The sequence below is a fragment of the Phyllostomus discolor genome, chromosome 1, assembly GCF_004126475.2.
Source record: "Phyllostomus discolor isolate MPI-MPIP mPhyDis1 chromosome 1, mPhyDis1.pri.v3, whole genome shotgun sequence".
NCBI lineage: Eukaryota > Metazoa > Chordata > Mammalia > Chiroptera > Phyllostomidae > Phyllostomus > Phyllostomus discolor.
Genome location: NC_040903.2, coordinates 93,390,764 through 93,408,618, shown reverse-complemented (window position 1 = coordinate 93,408,618; position 17,855 = coordinate 93,390,764). Strand labels below are relative to the sequence as shown.

General features: G+C 34.2%; 1 protein-coding gene across 2 annotated transcripts; it reads left to right on the top strand.

The window, feature by feature from the left end:
- Positions 1-354: 354 nt before the first annotated feature.
- On the top strand, positions 355-1,530 carry PDHA2 (pyruvate dehydrogenase E1 subunit alpha 2). 2 transcript variants are annotated; one of them, XM_028507873.1, is made up of 2 exons: positions 355-879; positions 961-1,530. In XM_028507873.1, exons 1-2 carry the CDS (start codon positions 355-357, stop codon positions 1,528-1,530), a joined length of 1,095 nt encoding a protein of 364 aa, XP_028363674.1. The 2 variants fall into 2 exon arrangements, with proteins under 2 accessions (XP_028363674.1, XP_028363673.1); XM_028507872.2 differs by having other exon boundaries at positions 355-1,530.
- Positions 1,531-17,855: the final 16,325 nt, after the last annotated feature.

The window sequence follows — 17,855 nt, the reverse complement described above, 5'->3', positions numbered from 1 at the left end:
TGGAGAAGCGCTGCTATACAGCACTTAGTATGGAAAAGGGATTCAGGTGATTATGTTGCAGCAACGACAATGGCGTTAATTAGGTTCAGTGTGTAGTTCAGCCAAGTTTTCCCGTGGAAGAAACAACCTTTATTCTCAATTTTCCAGCAGGAAGTCTCCGTAAAAATCCACCAGTCCAGTATGGTGGCCAGCGATCAACTCAGGGCTACTGACGTGGCTTCTGTCACTAGTGAGGCCATTGCGACGTCACGTGCTCTTGTGTTCCCGAGCGGTGAGCGAGGCTGGAAGGACATTCGGGGGCGCGGCTGGTTCCTGGCAGTTGGGAGTTGCCACCTCCACGGTCTGCCGACCTCCATGAAGAAGATGCTCGTAGCTGCTGTGTCCCGCGTGTTGTCCGGTGTCTCCCAGAAGCCTGCTAGCAGAGTGCTGGTAGCATCCTGTAACTATTCAAATGACGCTACATTTGAAATTAAGAAATGTGATCTTCATCATTTGGAAGAAGGCCCTCCTGTCACAGCGGTGCTCACTCGGCAGGATGGGCTCAAATACTACAAGACGATGCAGACTATTCGCCGAATGGAACTGAAGGCAGATCAGCTGTATAAACAGAAATTTATTCGTGGCTTCTGTCACTTGTGTGATGGTCAGGAGGCTTGCTACGTGGGCCTGGAGGCTGGGGTAAATCCCACCGACCACATCATCACATCCTATCGGTCTCACGGCTTTTGCTACACTCGTGGACTCTCTATTAGGTCAATTCTTGCAGAGCTGACAGGACGAAAAGGAGGCTGTGCTAAAGGGAAAGGAGGATCGATGCATATGTATTGCAAGAACTTCTACGGGGGCAATGGCATTGTGGGCGCTCAGGGACCCCTGGGAGCCGGGATTTCACTGGCCTCTAAATATAAAGGAAGCAACGAAATCTGCTTGACTGTGTATGGGGACGGTGCTGCCAATCAGGGTCAGATAGCGGAAGCTTACAATATGGCAGCCTTATGGAAATTGCCGTGTATTTTCATCTGTGAGAATAACCGCTATGGAATGGGAACAGCTATTACGAGAGCAGCAGCCAGCATTGATTACTACAAGAGAGGAAATTTTATGCCTGGACTAAAGGTAGATGGAATGGATGTGCTGTGTGTTCGGGAGGCAACTAAATTTGCAGCTGATTATTGTAGATCTGGAAAGGGGCCCATAGTGATGGAGCTCCAGACATATCGTTATCATGGACACAGTATGAGTGATCCTGGAGTCAGTTACCGTACCCGAGAAGAAATTCAAAATGTAAGAGGGAAGAGTGATCCGATTATGCTTCTCCAAGATAAAATAGTGAACAGCCACCTTGCCAGTGTTGAAGAACTGAAGGAAATTGATGTTGAAGTGAGGAAAGAAATTGATGATGCAGCCGAGTTTGCTACAACTGATCCTGAACCAGCTTTGGAAGAAATAGCCCATCATATCTACAGTGACAATCCACCCTTTGAAGTTCGTGGTGCAAATCAGTGGGTCAAGTTTAAGTCCATCAGTTAAAGGGTGACTCTATAAATTTATTTTTAGTCCTTCAAAGGAACATTCATGATCAAATTTAAGAAAATATTTGCCCACTTTTGATAAGAAGGAATAAATAAAACCCAGAGAACAAAAGTCTTGTAAATGTTATGAAAAAAATTGAGATTAAAAGTCTATTAAAAGAGATCAGTGAAAACTGTACACTGAATTAAAAGAGATATTACATTCAATTGTCCATTATTGCATTAGATGGCATTATACAGTTAATTACTTAGTAATTTAAAAGATAAACTGAAGCACAATAAAATTTTCAAGAGTTTATTTGAGCATACATTGATTAGAATCAAGCAGTGCCAACAAAAGACAGTTAGAAGCCATTCTCCAATAGGACTTAGAGGAAATTAGAGGGATAGGTTTTCATAATAACACAAAACAAGAAAATAATTTGATTGGCTATAGCTTAAGTGGTTGCTTTATTTGGGAAAACCTAGTTGGCAAGGGCTTGTGATTGGTGGTTCTAGCGTTTCATTTTCTCAGATTTGATGGCATTGACTCTAGCTGAGGTTTTGGTTTGATTAGATAGGCTACCAAGGCATCAGAGCCACCTTTGTCTAGTGGCCACCTTGTTCAGTTAAATGGTGAGAATATCTTAAAGAGTATTTTAACTGTATAAAAGTCTGTACTAGAAAAAAAACAATTATTTAACTTAAATTATTTTGTAATAATTCTATTTGATTTAGCTTTATGTTATTTTAGTAAATACTCCTATTCAAAGAAAATATAGTTCTCCACCCACCAGGGGTGTGTGAGTAAAGTCCTATCCTGGGGTAGAAAGGTAATTTAAAGCCTCACCAAAATATTAGGGCATCCTACTGCTATGCAACTTACAATAATAGTTTATTGAATTAACCAACAATACGACATACTGTAAAAATGTGCCTGTGAGTATACACCTGTGTGCATATTCAATATTGATGTTGCGGCCATCAACATAGAAGCTGACCATTTTTCCAATGAAACATAATATACATCAGGGGAGAGGGACATAGGATATGGGTATTTTTCCTGGTAGACTCCATTGTGTTATTTTTAACATATCAACTTGAAGGAAATTTATAATGTATACTCTAGGGGAAAAAACAGCATTTTGCTTTAACATTCAAGTTAAAGAAACCCTAATTTAATAATCCACTTATACCATTATTTGTTGCATAAAGAACTAGTTTGATAAATTTCAGACTGAAAAATTAATGAACAAATGTGTTAACATCAAGGCAGTAAAGCAGAGGAGGTAATATTGATAAAAAGTTGAAAATAAAATTTTCCGCCCTGGCTGGCATAGCTCAGTGGATTGAGCATGCTGCAAACCAAAGGGTCGCAGGTTTGATTCCCAGTCAGGGCACATGCCTGGGATGCAGGCCAGGTCCCCAGTGGGGGCCACAGGAGAGGCAACCACACATTGATGTTTCTCTCTGTTTCTCCCTCCCTTCCCCTCTCTAAAAAAATAAATAAATAAAATCTAAAAAAAAAAGAAAAGAATTTTAAAAAAAGAAAATGAAATTTCCTTTGGCTACAACTGAACATTCACAGATAACTCTTTTTTTTTCCAAAAGAGAATCTCATTTGGATTAAATAAATTTGCTTTTCAGTCCAATTCCATGTCAATTAGCAAGTCACGACTTTGGGGAAACATTTTTCCATGGTTATATTTGACTAATGACCTGAAACCCTACTGAGTCTGATGTTTGGCATATCTTACCTCTCTGAGATAGAGTTACTAAAGTCAAAAATCAAAATTTTCCAGTGATTGAAAAATAGTTTGTAGAAAACACCAAAAGAATTAACATTTGAAGGTTAAAATCCATCATTAGAAAAAACAATTGTAAATCTGCATGGTGATGAATGTTAACTACACTTATTTTGGTGATCACTTCATTATACATACATATAGAAAATCGTTATGTCCACCTTTAACCAATATTACATTATACGTTAATTATATTTTATTTTAGAAAAGCTTAAACCTTTAACATATCGCATCCACTTCTACCAAATGAAAGCTAGGCACTTTTTAATTGAAAACCAAAAGTTTAGAGACCTGTGAGCGCATGAATATATGTGGACACATATCTACAGGCTTAATCTCCATACCTGTCCCCAAACAGATGTAAACAAGTAGTCAGATAACATTAACACTCAGAATTTAGAAAGCAAAAGTAAGCATTGGTTTGTTTATAAATTAGTAATGTTACTAGCTAATGTGTTTTGATTATTCAGATTCATCTTAGAGTTTCCTTGATTGGACTTTTTAACTAATACAAAAATGCATTTCATAGTAGTCAAAATAATTACATTTTTAAACAACAAAGGAAACTTTTACTTTTTATTTGTTAGTATATAGTTATATTTTCATAAACTTGCAAGTGGAAGATAAGCTGCTTAATTAAAGCTATTTTCTGTATACAATATATAGAAATTGTTTAAAAAGTTTATTGATATTATGGATTTTTTTAATATCAGTAAAGTTTAAGATGCAAATAATTGATTAGAAATGAAACCATCACTAAACCAAGCTACACAGAGAATTCATTTCAGAAAAAAACCCAATTTTATGATGTTACAGAAATAAAGTACACTTGTCACAATACATATTTTAAAATTTCATTAAAGTAGGGAGTTTTCAATGTTTTCTGTATTAAATTATGTCCAGGCTTTTGGGTGTACATTTAGGAACTCGAATCATATCACAAGTTTCACACAATTCTATAATGATGCCAAACAAAACAAACAAAAACAAAAAAGCAAAACAAAACCCTTTGTTGTTTTCAATTAGATCAAACAATAAATTAATAACAAACTGTAATTTAGAGATGTGTAGAAATGCAACAGTTTGATTCCATTTCTAGTCTACACTACTCTGCTGCTCAGTCTATTTTATCCACATATTAGTAGAGCTACTAAGTCGTGCTGATATAAGAATTCCACTTTTACAACAATGCTAGAAGATCTGAGAGAAGGAAGAGTTCTTATTATTTTAATCTTTATAATACTCTATAAAGGGAAAGGATTGTGTTCATATCTGTCTAATGGAATGAGAGAGGAAGGAAGTTGAGAAAATTTTACAAAGGGAATACTTAGATACATTAGAATTATGTTTATTTTTAACAATTGACATGTCTGCCAATCTAGTGTATAAAAACAGAGCAGATGGCATTGAAATTTAACAATTTATTTGTGAGAAAGAGCTAGTTTTACAAATTGAAATATAAATCACATACCATAAAACTTGTTCTCTTAAAGTGTATAATTCAGTAGATATTAGTGTTGGCCAAGTTGTGTAACTATTTCTGTTAATTCCAAAATATTATCTTCCCCCCCAAAAAACCCTACACTCATTATCAGTCAATTCACATTTCTCCATCTCTTCTTCCTCTCAAAAATGTGTATCTATTTTCTGTCTCTGAATTTACCTATTCTGAAAATTTCTCATAAATCATATTAGATAATATTTTTTGTGTCTGTCTTCTTTCACTTATAATGTTTCCACGTTTTGCTGTAGGATGAACTTTGAATTTTATTTATCCATTTATGAGTTAATGGACATTTGGACCTTTTCCTACCTTTAGGCTACTAAGAATAATAAAAGTTAGTATTGATAAGAAAATGTCCAGTCCTTTCCTACAAACACAAAGATAAAAGAAACTTTAAAGATACTAGGCCAAGAAAATGCAACAGAATTTTATTTTTTTAAAGAGTGTATTTATTTATTTTTTAGACAGGGGAGGGGAGGGAGAAAGAGAGGGAAAGAAACATCAATGTATGGTTGCTTCTCAAGCACCCCTTACTGGGGACCTGGCCTGCAACCCAGGCATGTGCCCTGATTGGGAATCAAACCAACAATCCTTTGGTTCGCAGGCCAGTAACTCAATCCACTGATCCACATTAGCCAGGGTGAAACAGAATTTCTTACGGTAAAATCTCAATTAGACAAAATAACTTGAAAACAATTATTAAAATATTTTCAGCCTGAATATCTTTCAGCCCATATGTGACCTATTTGTCCAATTGGATTTGATTTTTAATAGACTTTAATTTTTTAAGCAATTAGATTTTTACAGAAAAATTGAGACAATGAACACAGTTCCCATATGCCCTGAACCCAGGTTCCCCTATTATTGTCATCATAGAGTAGTATGGGGGAGGGAAGGAGTGATTGCAGATGGCCTAGGAGGCTCAGACCCTGTACATCCTGAAGAAAGGCCTGTATTCACACTCTTGGGAGATAATTTCTGAACATTCTGCCTGATAAGAATGTTGCTGTATGCCTGTGACCTTCAGCCATGCTCTACTAATTTGTCCAGGTAAGTTCATCTTTCCTGTCCCCACGTTACTCCACTGAGAGGACTCACCTGGAGCTTGAGCCTGATTTCTCTTGGACTTTTCTCCATGTGTCTTTACCCTTTGCTGATTTTGATCTATATTTTTTCACTGTAATAAACCATAACCATAAGCATAACAAAAAAAGTTTCTTAATTATACAGAACAAAAACACACTAAAAGAGGAGTCCTAGAAATACTAAATGGCTAATACAGGCTCACATAGTGAGCAATAATGAGAGCTATTAATCATAGCTACTGTTCTTTTTTGCTAGTGTGCTTTTGAGTGAAAGGTGATATTCTTACTATTTAATATACATCATTCTGTGTAATTTTTTTAGTATCCACATAATAAGAGCATTTTAATCTGTACTTTACAAAAGAAAAAATCGAGGCTCAAATAAGTTGCTCAAGATTTCATAATTTATAATCAGTGTAGGCAAGTTTCAAAGCCAGGCAACAAAGTCCATATTTTGAAAATTACTTTTTTGTACTGCTTTCTAATTATTGCTTCTTGTAGTACTCAAGCAATAATAGGTGAAAAATAAAAAGCATGTTAATAAGTGCATGAATGTAATTAAACTAGAACCAACAGATTTTATTAATTACTAAAAACCAAATTCAGATTTTTAGGCTTATAGTGCAAACACAGATTAAAATTTAGAGGGAAACATACACAGGGTATAGGAGGTAAAGCAGATGAAAGATAGCCACAAAATTTGCTATACTTCTCCCACTGAGAGGTGAGACTGATGTTTCTTCCCTTTGAATCTGGTGGGCCTATGTCTGCTCTGACCATTAGAAGGCAGCAGAAATGATGTTTCAGGGCCCAAGGCATAAGTACAGGCACGTTTTGCTTCATATATCTTGGAAGCTTATCTCTAGGAGTTATGATTCTCTACTTAAAAAGTTCAAATACATCAAGAATTCCCTGCTAGAGTGTATATGGGGAGTACTCTGCTCACCAGTTCCAGCTGAGCTCAGCTTACCCACCAAACCTGCAAAGACAATAGATAATGTGAGTGAAGGCCATCTTGGACGCTCCAAAAAGCCCATTTGCTCACTGAAAGCCATGAGTGAGCACAATGGCTTGAGGAAAAGTGGAATTACTAGCCAAACTGCACAGATTCTCAATGTACAGAACACAGGAAAAATAAAATGTTTGCATCTAAGAATCTAAATGTTCAGGTACTTTGTTACATAGCAACAGATAACCAGAATACAAAATGAGGTTAAACTCAGCAGAAATGAGAATTACATTCCAAGTCAGGAATTACAGGAGAGCAGATGAAGGCTAGTAAACCAACTCTAAAGCAGGAGACTTTTATCAGTACAGAAGTTAAACCAACTCTAAAGCAGAAAACATATCAGTGCAGAGATTCACAATTTAGAAATCCCAAGGGGATGAAATGAGTTTACAATTAAAACAAGAAAGCCTAGGAATAAAACTACAACTGTTCAATACATATTTTCCCACTATCTGAGGCTAGTTTTCAGATAAACTAAAGTGCCTTAAGCATTAAGTTTTCAGGATTTTACTGTGAAATGTCAACCATACGTCAAGAAATACACTGCAGATTGTATCTGCAATTTTATGACAGAGCTTCTCTCTAGTCCACTTGGAAGTTTTCTGTTGGTTGGTGAGTATCAGGCTTTGCTGAGTTGAAGTCAGCACTTGAAATGCTAAGGCAGTATGTAAGCAAGTCATTGGGAGGTCACAGCTGTTCATGACCAGTCCACTCAGCAGCAAAGAGGAATCTCAGCATTAACAAAACCTGAGAGGTAAAGCTGGAATGAAGGCAGGAACTAAACCAAGTTGGTGAATGTATATAATAGAGAGACAAAAGACTGAACCAGATATCAGGAGAAAAAGGTAGAAATATATAACAAATGAGAGCAAAGGAACTAGAAGTAGTAGGTTGTCATATTGGTGATCTTTGTGTTGTCATAGAAGTGACAACACAAAGTACCTATTGGATGGATGAATTAAATCAGTAGCATCTCATGTATTGACAGGCCCTTTAGAACCTAATACTTTCTGTTCAGTATCACTTGGCTTTAAAGCAACCCCAGCATTTATGCGATATAGCAATAACTTAGAGCCTGGACTTTGGAGTCATTTAAATCTGGATTCAAATTATGGCCCTATCCTCTATGAGAAATGGTGCCTTGAGGATGTGACTTAACTCTCTGTCTCTCCACTTCATGTATAATAAGGTTGACATGCATGGCTCTTACAAAAGTTAAATGAAGAAGTTACTCTAGCTTAGTTCTAAGTATACTCAAGATGATTAACAAAAGAAAGTTTTCTGGCCCATAATATGAGAGATCTGTTCACTGAGGAAAAGAACAACATTTTGAAGAGACCATTCTTCCTCATCTGACAGAAATTTTAAAAAGTCTTTAATTTTATGTAGGTAGCTAAGTGTAAGGATTACAGTGGTCAGAAGAAAATGAGAGCTGTATGTGGAATATGTTTTTCACAAATTTAGCCACCTTTTTTCTTCTCATGACTTTCTCACTCTTGACTTAAGTAATTGTCCTTCAGCCAGCATTAGACACAGAAAATAGTTATGAAGGGCTAGTAAGTCTGGACAGTAGGACAATGTAAAAGTAATGGACTTCCCCAGGTTGCACCCAAATTTTATTCAATATTGAGGTGCATTGAGGTGCACACTACAGTCGTGCATGTAGAAATTGTGAAGAAACTACTGTGGTAGAAGCAGGGCTGGGAAATAAAGATTTTACAATTCAATTATAGATGACTATAGATAACTTAATTCTAGCAATTTCTTCAAAATTGTCCCCATTTCTTCTATTGTAGATTTCTTTTTAAGGAATGCTTCCTAATATTAATAAAAACAATGATCTATCAAGCTTGAAACAAAAATCCAACCCCAAACCCTCCATTTAATCAGTATTATAATTCAGTCTCATTAACTTAAGTCATGTCCGTTTGATTCATGATGTTGATCTATACAGCAAAGAGCAAAGATAAGAGGTCTCTGAACTAGAATTTAAGGAACAGAGATGGAAATTTTCTGTCAAGGTTATGCACAAAAAGAACACAATCAAATTAGGAAACACTGAAGAGCAACAAAGACAGTTCATACAATACTTTCCTTTTGACAGGCCAATAAATACTCAAGCTGAATAATTTACCAAAAGAAAAAGAGCCCACTCAAACCTCGTGACCTTTTGAACAATGAGCAGGAGTTCAATTATCCACAAATGTTCTATTAGAAGGCAGCTTTCCAGGCTGCTGTGTTAGGTCAGCAGTCATAAGTAAGAATTATTAAAGAGGGAGAACACTGCCTTGTAGTTTCTGCGTCCTGCTATAGTTTATGTTACCTTCTTTTTAAAAACCTGCTGCCACATGAAGTAGCACTTTGCCAAAAAAAAAAGAAGAAAAAAGTAAGAGGAAGCAATTATTTTAATAATATTTCTGGCGAGTTTGAGCTATTAGATTTCAGTGGAACACTTTATCTGCACATTACTAAAGTGATACTGTGTCACTTTAGAAAGTACTATATAATTTACTTCCATTAGAGACTTAGAGTAACTTGCCAACAGTGTCTAGAGAATTTCTCCACCACCATCCATATGGTCTGCAGTGTTGCAGAGTGAGCAGCTCATCACTTCTTTAGGGCATATTTAGGTTCGAAGAATTGGAGAGCTTTTTCCTTCACTGATGTTTTGTAAGATTTTACAGCTTCCTTTAGACAGAAGTCTATAGAAGTCACGTGGAATATCACATGCTATTTTGGAACCAAAGCACTATAGTTTACTACCAGTTTGAAAGCACATTGTGAACTCAGTTCTTGTGGACGTCTCATGTTTCTCGTGATTTAAATTATGTTCTGATAGCCTTTGTCAGTTGTCTAAACATCTTTTGATACTCTTCTTAATCTTTTCTGTTTTCCTATATTTTACTGAAATGTTGAGATCAGAACCAAGACCTCTACAAAAATGAAGCTCTGACAGGTCTAAAGGTATCAGAATCTCAGTTTCACTACCTGAACATTGAATGGCTCCTCATTTACTCACTGAATTATGCTTAGGAAAAAGAGCTGAGTTCTTAATAGATCATAGTCAATTGGACTCAACTATACCTGAAGTCAGAACGAACTAAAATTAACTCTTGTCCTTTCTGGCTATGTGATCTTGGCTGAATTAACTTATTTTCTAAATCACTATTTACTACTCTGTGAAAAGGTCCACTATCACACTTACATGATAGTACAATTGTGAGAATTGAAGGTAACATACATACAGTCCTTACTGCTTGGCACATACTGGGAGCTTCAAACAGTAGTTATATTTTCTGCTCTCCTCTCCTTTAACTCCTGTTTTATATTAAAGGCTTGATTTTTTTCACATATATTTACAGAGAAACGTTCTACTCATATCTTACCTTTCACAAAGTTCTTTAGATTTTGACTCTGTCATTCCAAATGCTTAGTCATGATTTTTACTCAATGATTTATAAAACTCTGTAAGCATTGTTCTTATTGTATTATGCAGATTTTCCATGGAAAATTTAAAAGTCACCTGGACTATAAATTGAATTTAGCACATATGTAGTGTAGGCATGAGTTGTTAAGTGTCTGGTTTGCCTATCCTTGTCATCCAGACTACATATTCACTTTGTACTGCCCCATTTTCTAATAACCCTGTCATATTCTATTTATCAAAATTTAGTATGAAACATAATATTTGTGGTGAAGATTTTATTAGTGTGAAACCTTTCAAATTTCTAAAATGCTGTGAACCTTATATATGTAAGCTAATTTAGAAAAAAGTTGTCAGATACAAAGTAAGTTTTAAATGCATATAAATGGTTCCTTTGAGAATAAATTTGTTCTTTTTATTCCTTAATAAGGACTTTAGTGTTAATCAAAAATATTAAGGAGCAGGTGGCAACATTCTATCAAGTAAAATGAGAAGCAGTGTAAACCCTATGTTTATTAACATTATTCATAAAGATTCTATCATAAACAGCATTAAACTACTTACTATTCACCATGAGGGTATAAAATGCACATTGGAGCTTCAAAATCAATGACATGTTGCCCTCTATCCAATGCTGCTCTTTGGCAGAGAAAAGAATCCATTCCTCAAACTCAGCATGCCATTTTTTAATTCACACTTAAATTTCCACTTGAGGAGGCAAGCCAAAACAAACTAGTCCTCCCTGAGATGCACCCTGGGAACAAGTGCCCTCCCAACTTTAATAATTATCTGAGAACACTCTCCCACTCCCCTTTCCATCTGAATAGAAGTTGCTTATTAGGACCTAGTTGATTTCAACTGCTCTATTTGCATAATTCACAGATGTCAACCTGCAGGTTCTATTTTGTCCCACAGAATGATAGTCTTTGTTTGCTGAGTAAATTGTTTTCTCTTTGCCACTATAATTAATGATATACTGTGTAAAAGTTGTAAGATAAAATAACTATTGGCATTAAATAGAGAGATAGATATTGCATGTTTTAGTTAATCATGTCCTGCTTCGAGGCTGCCTCTTCTCCTATAAATTAACTTATGTGCATGCCTGCAAAACAGTATATGTATTTAGGAAATCTCTATTTAAACATAGAATAGCTTAACATATGTAAATTGCTGTTATAGTCACTTGATTTCTTATATTCCATCTTTAAAAACATACTAATGTGCTCTAAATGGAAGTGGAATATTATTTAGTTGTCAGAGCCTGGTCATTAAAATTAGAAATTATAGTTCTGTATTCACTCATGATAGCTTCTCAAGTGTTACATGGATACTTAGGTAAAGTTTTTTTGTTTCTTCTCCAATTGATATTCTATGCAATTCAACCAAATACAGCAAATACAAATATTTTTGGTATAATTAATTATTTCAGCATTTTCTTTACCCAAATCAGTAAGAAGGTATTTTTCAGAAGAAAGTGACATACAAGGCTCTAGTTCTACAAGTAAAAGTGTCACATGTTTGAATCAACACAGTTTTAAAGACAATAAACATAATTGTGTCATATAGAGGTAGCATAATTGGGTAAAAAGACAGTCCTGATCAGGATATTCATCTACAATAGTATTTTGGGAAGCAAAATATTTGGGCTTCAATAACATGTAGTAAAATCAGGCTTACAAATACTGAGCTCAAATGAGATCTTTCTGGAGCTTTGCTACATTTAAAATTTTCTTCGTTCTTTCAAAATGGGCTGTATTTGCTGTAGATTGGTTCACCCAACAGTTAAGCTCAGGTAAAAGTCACTACATTTGCTTATCTTTATAACAATTTTTGGGTGAAGATTCTTGGAAGTGTAAAGTGATGTTAATACCATATGTCTCAGCACAGTTTTGAAATACAATTAAATAACAGTGAACACAAATTCTTAATATATGACCAGTTTCTTTGGCCAGGATTCAGAAGCTGCTTAATTTATTTTTTTAGAAGAAATAATTTTTTGAGGTCTAGAAAATTTGACTTGAATTTCTGTCTTAAAGAATGGGGTCTCTGATGGTAAACATGTGCAATCAATTTTATGGTTTCCATTTTTCTTGAAAGTGCCAAACATACACAAGATGCTAGCTAATCACTAGCAGCATTATCTTTCCTTTTCTATATGTCAGTCTTTTATATGTGGAAATAATACAGAAATTGGGGTTGATACTAATTATAATTGTGGGTTATTTTAATATCTGTGCCTCAGCAAGAAAATTTCCTTGATTTCTGTATTATGACTAGGCAGTTATGATCTCCATGACCTTCTGGGTTTTGAACTGAACATTTCTAAGATCTCCTAAAAGATGTGTAGCATTTGAACCAAAGTATCTGAGGCAATTATAAGAAGAAAAGAGAAAAGTGGTGTACTTCCTGGTGGACACATGGTTCAGAAATGTGGGGGGTTTGACTACATCTAATACCTGCTTTCCTCAATTTAACTGCCAATGAACTAAATTAAATTACAATGCTAAGTGAAAAAAAAACATAGCAAACCTGTTCATTATCTTCCACAAAGAACATATGGTAAATGTTCCATAAATAAAGAGTAAATAAAGAAAATATATATTTTTGAACTAAAATAGGGAGAAAAACTGAATATGTAGGTTAGAAAAAGAGAAAATGAAAAGTTGCTCTTAAGTAAAACTGGCTTTCTCCATCTGGCTTTTCCAAAAGAGTTCCAAAGAGGAACTGAGAATAGATTTTATTTCCCTTTCTTTGCTGGTAAAGATACATATTGCTCAAAGATAAAAGAGAAAATCAAAGAAAAGTGTGCCTGAGACTATTTTATTTTAACCATCAGAAGCAACTTGGCAAGCCATATGCTAGTAAATCATATATGGAAAGTCATATTGCCTTTTCAGACATAAGGCTTTTTAAAATTATCCCCCCATTTTAATAGTTATCATTGGTACTAGATGTCATAGATTTAAATTAGAAGTTTCTTCATACTTATATAAATAATAATTGAATAAACAAACAAGAAACAATAATGAATAAATTCCCTGTGTAGAAAAATTTCAAGTAATTTCTGTACATATTCTACTCTCAAGTAAGTGAAACATAACTTGGAAGTTAGGATGCAAGTCCAGCTCCTTAAATGTAAGCTGTGCATTCTGACTTCCATCCAAAAAAATGTGGATAGAAAATAGGGAAGTTAGTAAGTTGACAATGAAGAAACCTGACAAACACTACCTAAGTCAGGTGACCAAGTTTAACATCAACAATGATAAATTGGGATGATAGTATGTGCCCTTGACATGATGTGATGGAAGAGGCACTTGGACCCCATAGTCTTCTTCCCAAGACACGTGACCCTAGTTTAATAATGCGAGAAACATCAAATATGTGCTTAACAAAATTATATCAACTGTCTGATGAGTACTTCCCAAACCTATCAAGGTCATCAAAAACAAGGAATATCTGAAAATGAAAAGAAAAGAGGAGATTACAGAGAGGGGAGGACTAGTAATATGGTATCCTGAATGAGATCCTGAAAGAGAAAAAAGATGTTAGGTAATAAGTAGGGGAATCTGAATCAAGTATGGAAATGAATGAATAATGTTTTAGTATGTATTCAATACACATACTAACAAATCAGTATTATATCCAAAAATATATTTTAGCACTTATTTGTTAACCCAATATTTAATTAATTTGCCCCCAAATATTTATTTGGTGACACTATATATTACATTGTTTTGAGTGTTAAGGAAACATCACCAAATTTATAAGGTCTACTATAAAGGTATAGAGGAAAATGCCAACCAACTAAAATTTTAGGATATTAAAAGTTCTTAAGATATTAAAGGTTAATTAAATCTTTATATAAATTAATGCTTATTAGTGCCTAAATCACTTGTCTATAGTCCATTTTGGGAAGGAATTAAGTTAATTTTGGATATAATGATAAATAAAATTCAAATTAATTTAATTGATTGCCTGACTTGATTTTACTTTTATATCTGATTGCATGCAATAGTATGAATTTTGAATAAACAAAATGATTAAATGTTCAAGATACTTTAACTTACATTTATTATGCAAAATAAAATGTTACTACATTAGTCTAAGTATCAATAGCATGTAAAGTGCTTTCCCTTATTAAATCAAAGTTTAACTATCTTAAATACTCTGGCCCAGTTAGTTCCATTATGTAGTATTTATGCTGCCACATTGTAAATAATACCTCAAGGTGTAAAATCTCCTCTGTGTTCAGATAATAAATTTGCTAATTTAGTTAATTTATTTTTATAAGAATTTTATATTAATAATATGTAGTATGGAACTTTTTAAAGTAAATTATCAGGAGAGATTTTGAAAATAATAGTGATAATTGAAATAGAAATAATATATTTTTTAAAAAGCTGAATAATTAGAGTCTAAAAACCTGGGTAAGGTTAATATTGACAGGCAATTGATTAATGAGCAGATCATGAACACAAGAGCATTAAACTTGGGAACATTAGAAAAATTTCAAACAAATAATTAGAGGTAATTAATCAAATATTCTGCTAAAGGGTTTATTATCTCTCTCTAAAAGTTAAATGTCTAGTTCCAGATCCTGCATCAAAATGGATATCGCTAGGTTATTTATTTTTGCATGCATTTCTTCCTAAAGAAAAGAGTCTGACTTGCAGCATCTTATTTCCAGTCATGATGTGGGATGAAAGCACAGTGGCCTGACATCTACAATACTTCAGTAGCAATTACGGCACAGTTAATATATCAATTTAATTAAATTCCTATAGTGATTCATGACATGAAATATCAAAATAAGTTAACTTGCACAGAAACAGACCAAAGATCAATGCAGTAGGCAGAGATACAATGAATTAAATTAAAGTATAATTGCCATCTACTGAAAGGGTTGTGTGTGAAGGTTTTGTTTGCAGCAATCTTTTAGAAAAGCATCACTTAAGGAAGTTAGATAAGATAGATTCCAGAAGGTTATGAAGATGCCGAAAGTCAGCCTTAAAGAAATGTCTAAATTATTTTTACCTTATTTTTGCAAAGGACTCAAAGGACTATGTTCATGTTAAATAAAAATAAATGGAGTTATTTCTCACATTTACTAAGCATAATAGGAATTTTGCATTTTCAAATGTGATTTACCACTAATTTTTACAGTGTTTTTAGATAAATTAATATCACTGAAAACCTTATGACAAGAATAATATAAAAACTATATGTCAAAGAAAACATCTATGTGTCAAAGAAAGAAAGAAATAATGAAACTGGTGGGTGAGTTGATCAGGTCCTCTAAAGTTCTCACTATCATCATGAACTAGGAAGATGATCATGGAGTTCTACACCAGTTTGGAAGTAAGGCTGATAGCCTTCCTGCTAATTAATACAGAGAATAGGGTCTTCCTTATAAACAAAGGAAGAAAAGAAATGCTATTCATTTGGTATCCCATGGTGATAAGGTGGATCTTGCAGGTTACAGTAAATGTGCTGGAGAAATAGCAATTGGTACCTTTATGTTACAAAGCTTTATATATAATTTTGTGATCCCAACTATTTTCATCAGTGAAGAAGAATGAGTTGCAGTCCATGGTTAGTAAGATATCTTCTAATTTAAATATTTTATAATTCTATGGTGGATAGATGATATCTAGCTCATTTCTTGTATTAGTAGTCTTAGTTACTGTTCATTATTAACGTATAAATAAAATACATTTTACTTTATCGAATTAAGCACAATAAGGTGGGCTTATCTTCTGTGTGTGGGTATGTATAATTAGAGTGTAAATCAGTTTTGAAATTTTCTAGCCAGTAAAAAATATCAGGAGCTTTGTAGTGACATGTGCTTTAGAAGTAAGATTACTAAACATTCCAAGAAAATTTGAGTTGCTACCCTCACTTTTAATAGTAATCTACTATCTCGAACTATTCCATTGGTAGTACTAATGGAAAATTGACATAAATAAGCAGATAAAATAAGTCTTATTTCTGTAACAGTAATGTTAAGTCACTTTCTCAGTTAAAATTAGATTCAATTATAAGTAACATAAAATCTCAAATTATGGTACCTTAGTTAAGATAGAAACTTCTTTCACTCTCACAAAATTATCAGCCAGCTATGACTAATATGGTGGCTCTTCTCTGCAGGAACCCATGTTTCTTCAGTGCTCTGTTATCTTTAATGTATGGCTTCCACCTTCTTTTGCAAGATAGCTATCTCAGTTCTAGATATCACATTTACATTCCAGTCATCACCAATATTGTGTTACTATCTTGTTTATGTATTACTAGTCATGCCTAGAGGCATACAAAAACTAGTAAACAATATATTTTTTGGCAGCCAATTTGCCCAGCTTAAATTCATGGTGTCTGTTACTGAGAAGCTGAGAACAGATATTGGGAGACAACTGGTAGCTTCTATGACTGGAAGCTATGTCTTCTCTTTCATAAAATGTTCCTGAAAGTGTAACATACTCACTGTCCATTCTAACTTATCTTCTGATTGTGGTAGGCTATAAAACAAAAGACAAGATGTCTTTTTCTGCCACCAAAGGAGAACTGTGGAGTAGGATTACAATAACCTCAATAAAAACTTTCACTGAGAAATGGAAGGGAGGTGAAATACCTAGTGGTTACTAGTTCATTAGTCATGCATGTTGTATAGTTAGTTATCCAAGATGTTTTTAAATTAGGAAGTTTTCAAAGTCAGATAATAAAGTTTTTGGTTTCAGGACTCATTTGCACTTTTATTTTTATTTTTTTTATTTTTAAAATTATATTTTATTGATTATGCTATTACAATTGCCCTAATTTTTCCTCCTTTGCTGTCCTCCACCCAGCACACCCCATAGCCTTAGGCAATCCCCCTATCATTGTTCATGTCCAGGGTCATGTGTACAAGTTGTTTGGCTACTCCATTTTCTATACTACACCTTATAGTCCCAGGACTACTCTCTCACTACCAATTTGTATTTCTTATTCCCTTCATCTTTTTACACAGTTCCCCATATCCCCTCTTCCTTCTAACACCCATCAAAACATTCTCAAATCTATGTTTTTATTTCTGTTTTTCTTGTTTGCTTAGTTTGCTTTTTAGATTCACTTGTTGATAGATATGTATTCATTGCCATTTTATTGTTCATAGTTTTGATCTTTTCTTAAATAAGTTCCTTTAGCATTTCATATAATAATGTTTTTGTGATGATGAACTCCTTTAACTTTTACTTGTCTGGGAAACACTTTATCTGCCCCTCAATTCTAAATGATATTTTTGTTGGGTACAGCAATCTTGGCTGTAGGTCCCTGCTTTGCATCATTTTGAATATTTCTTGCCAATCCATTCTACCCTGCAAAGTTTCTTTTGAGAAATCAGCTGACAGTCTTATGGGAACATGGGAACTCCCCTGTAGGTAACTAACTACTTTTCTCTTGCTGCTTTTAAGATTCTCTACTTACTTTTAACATCTGGTATTTTAATTATGATGTGTCATGGAGTGGGCCTCTTTGCATTCATCTGG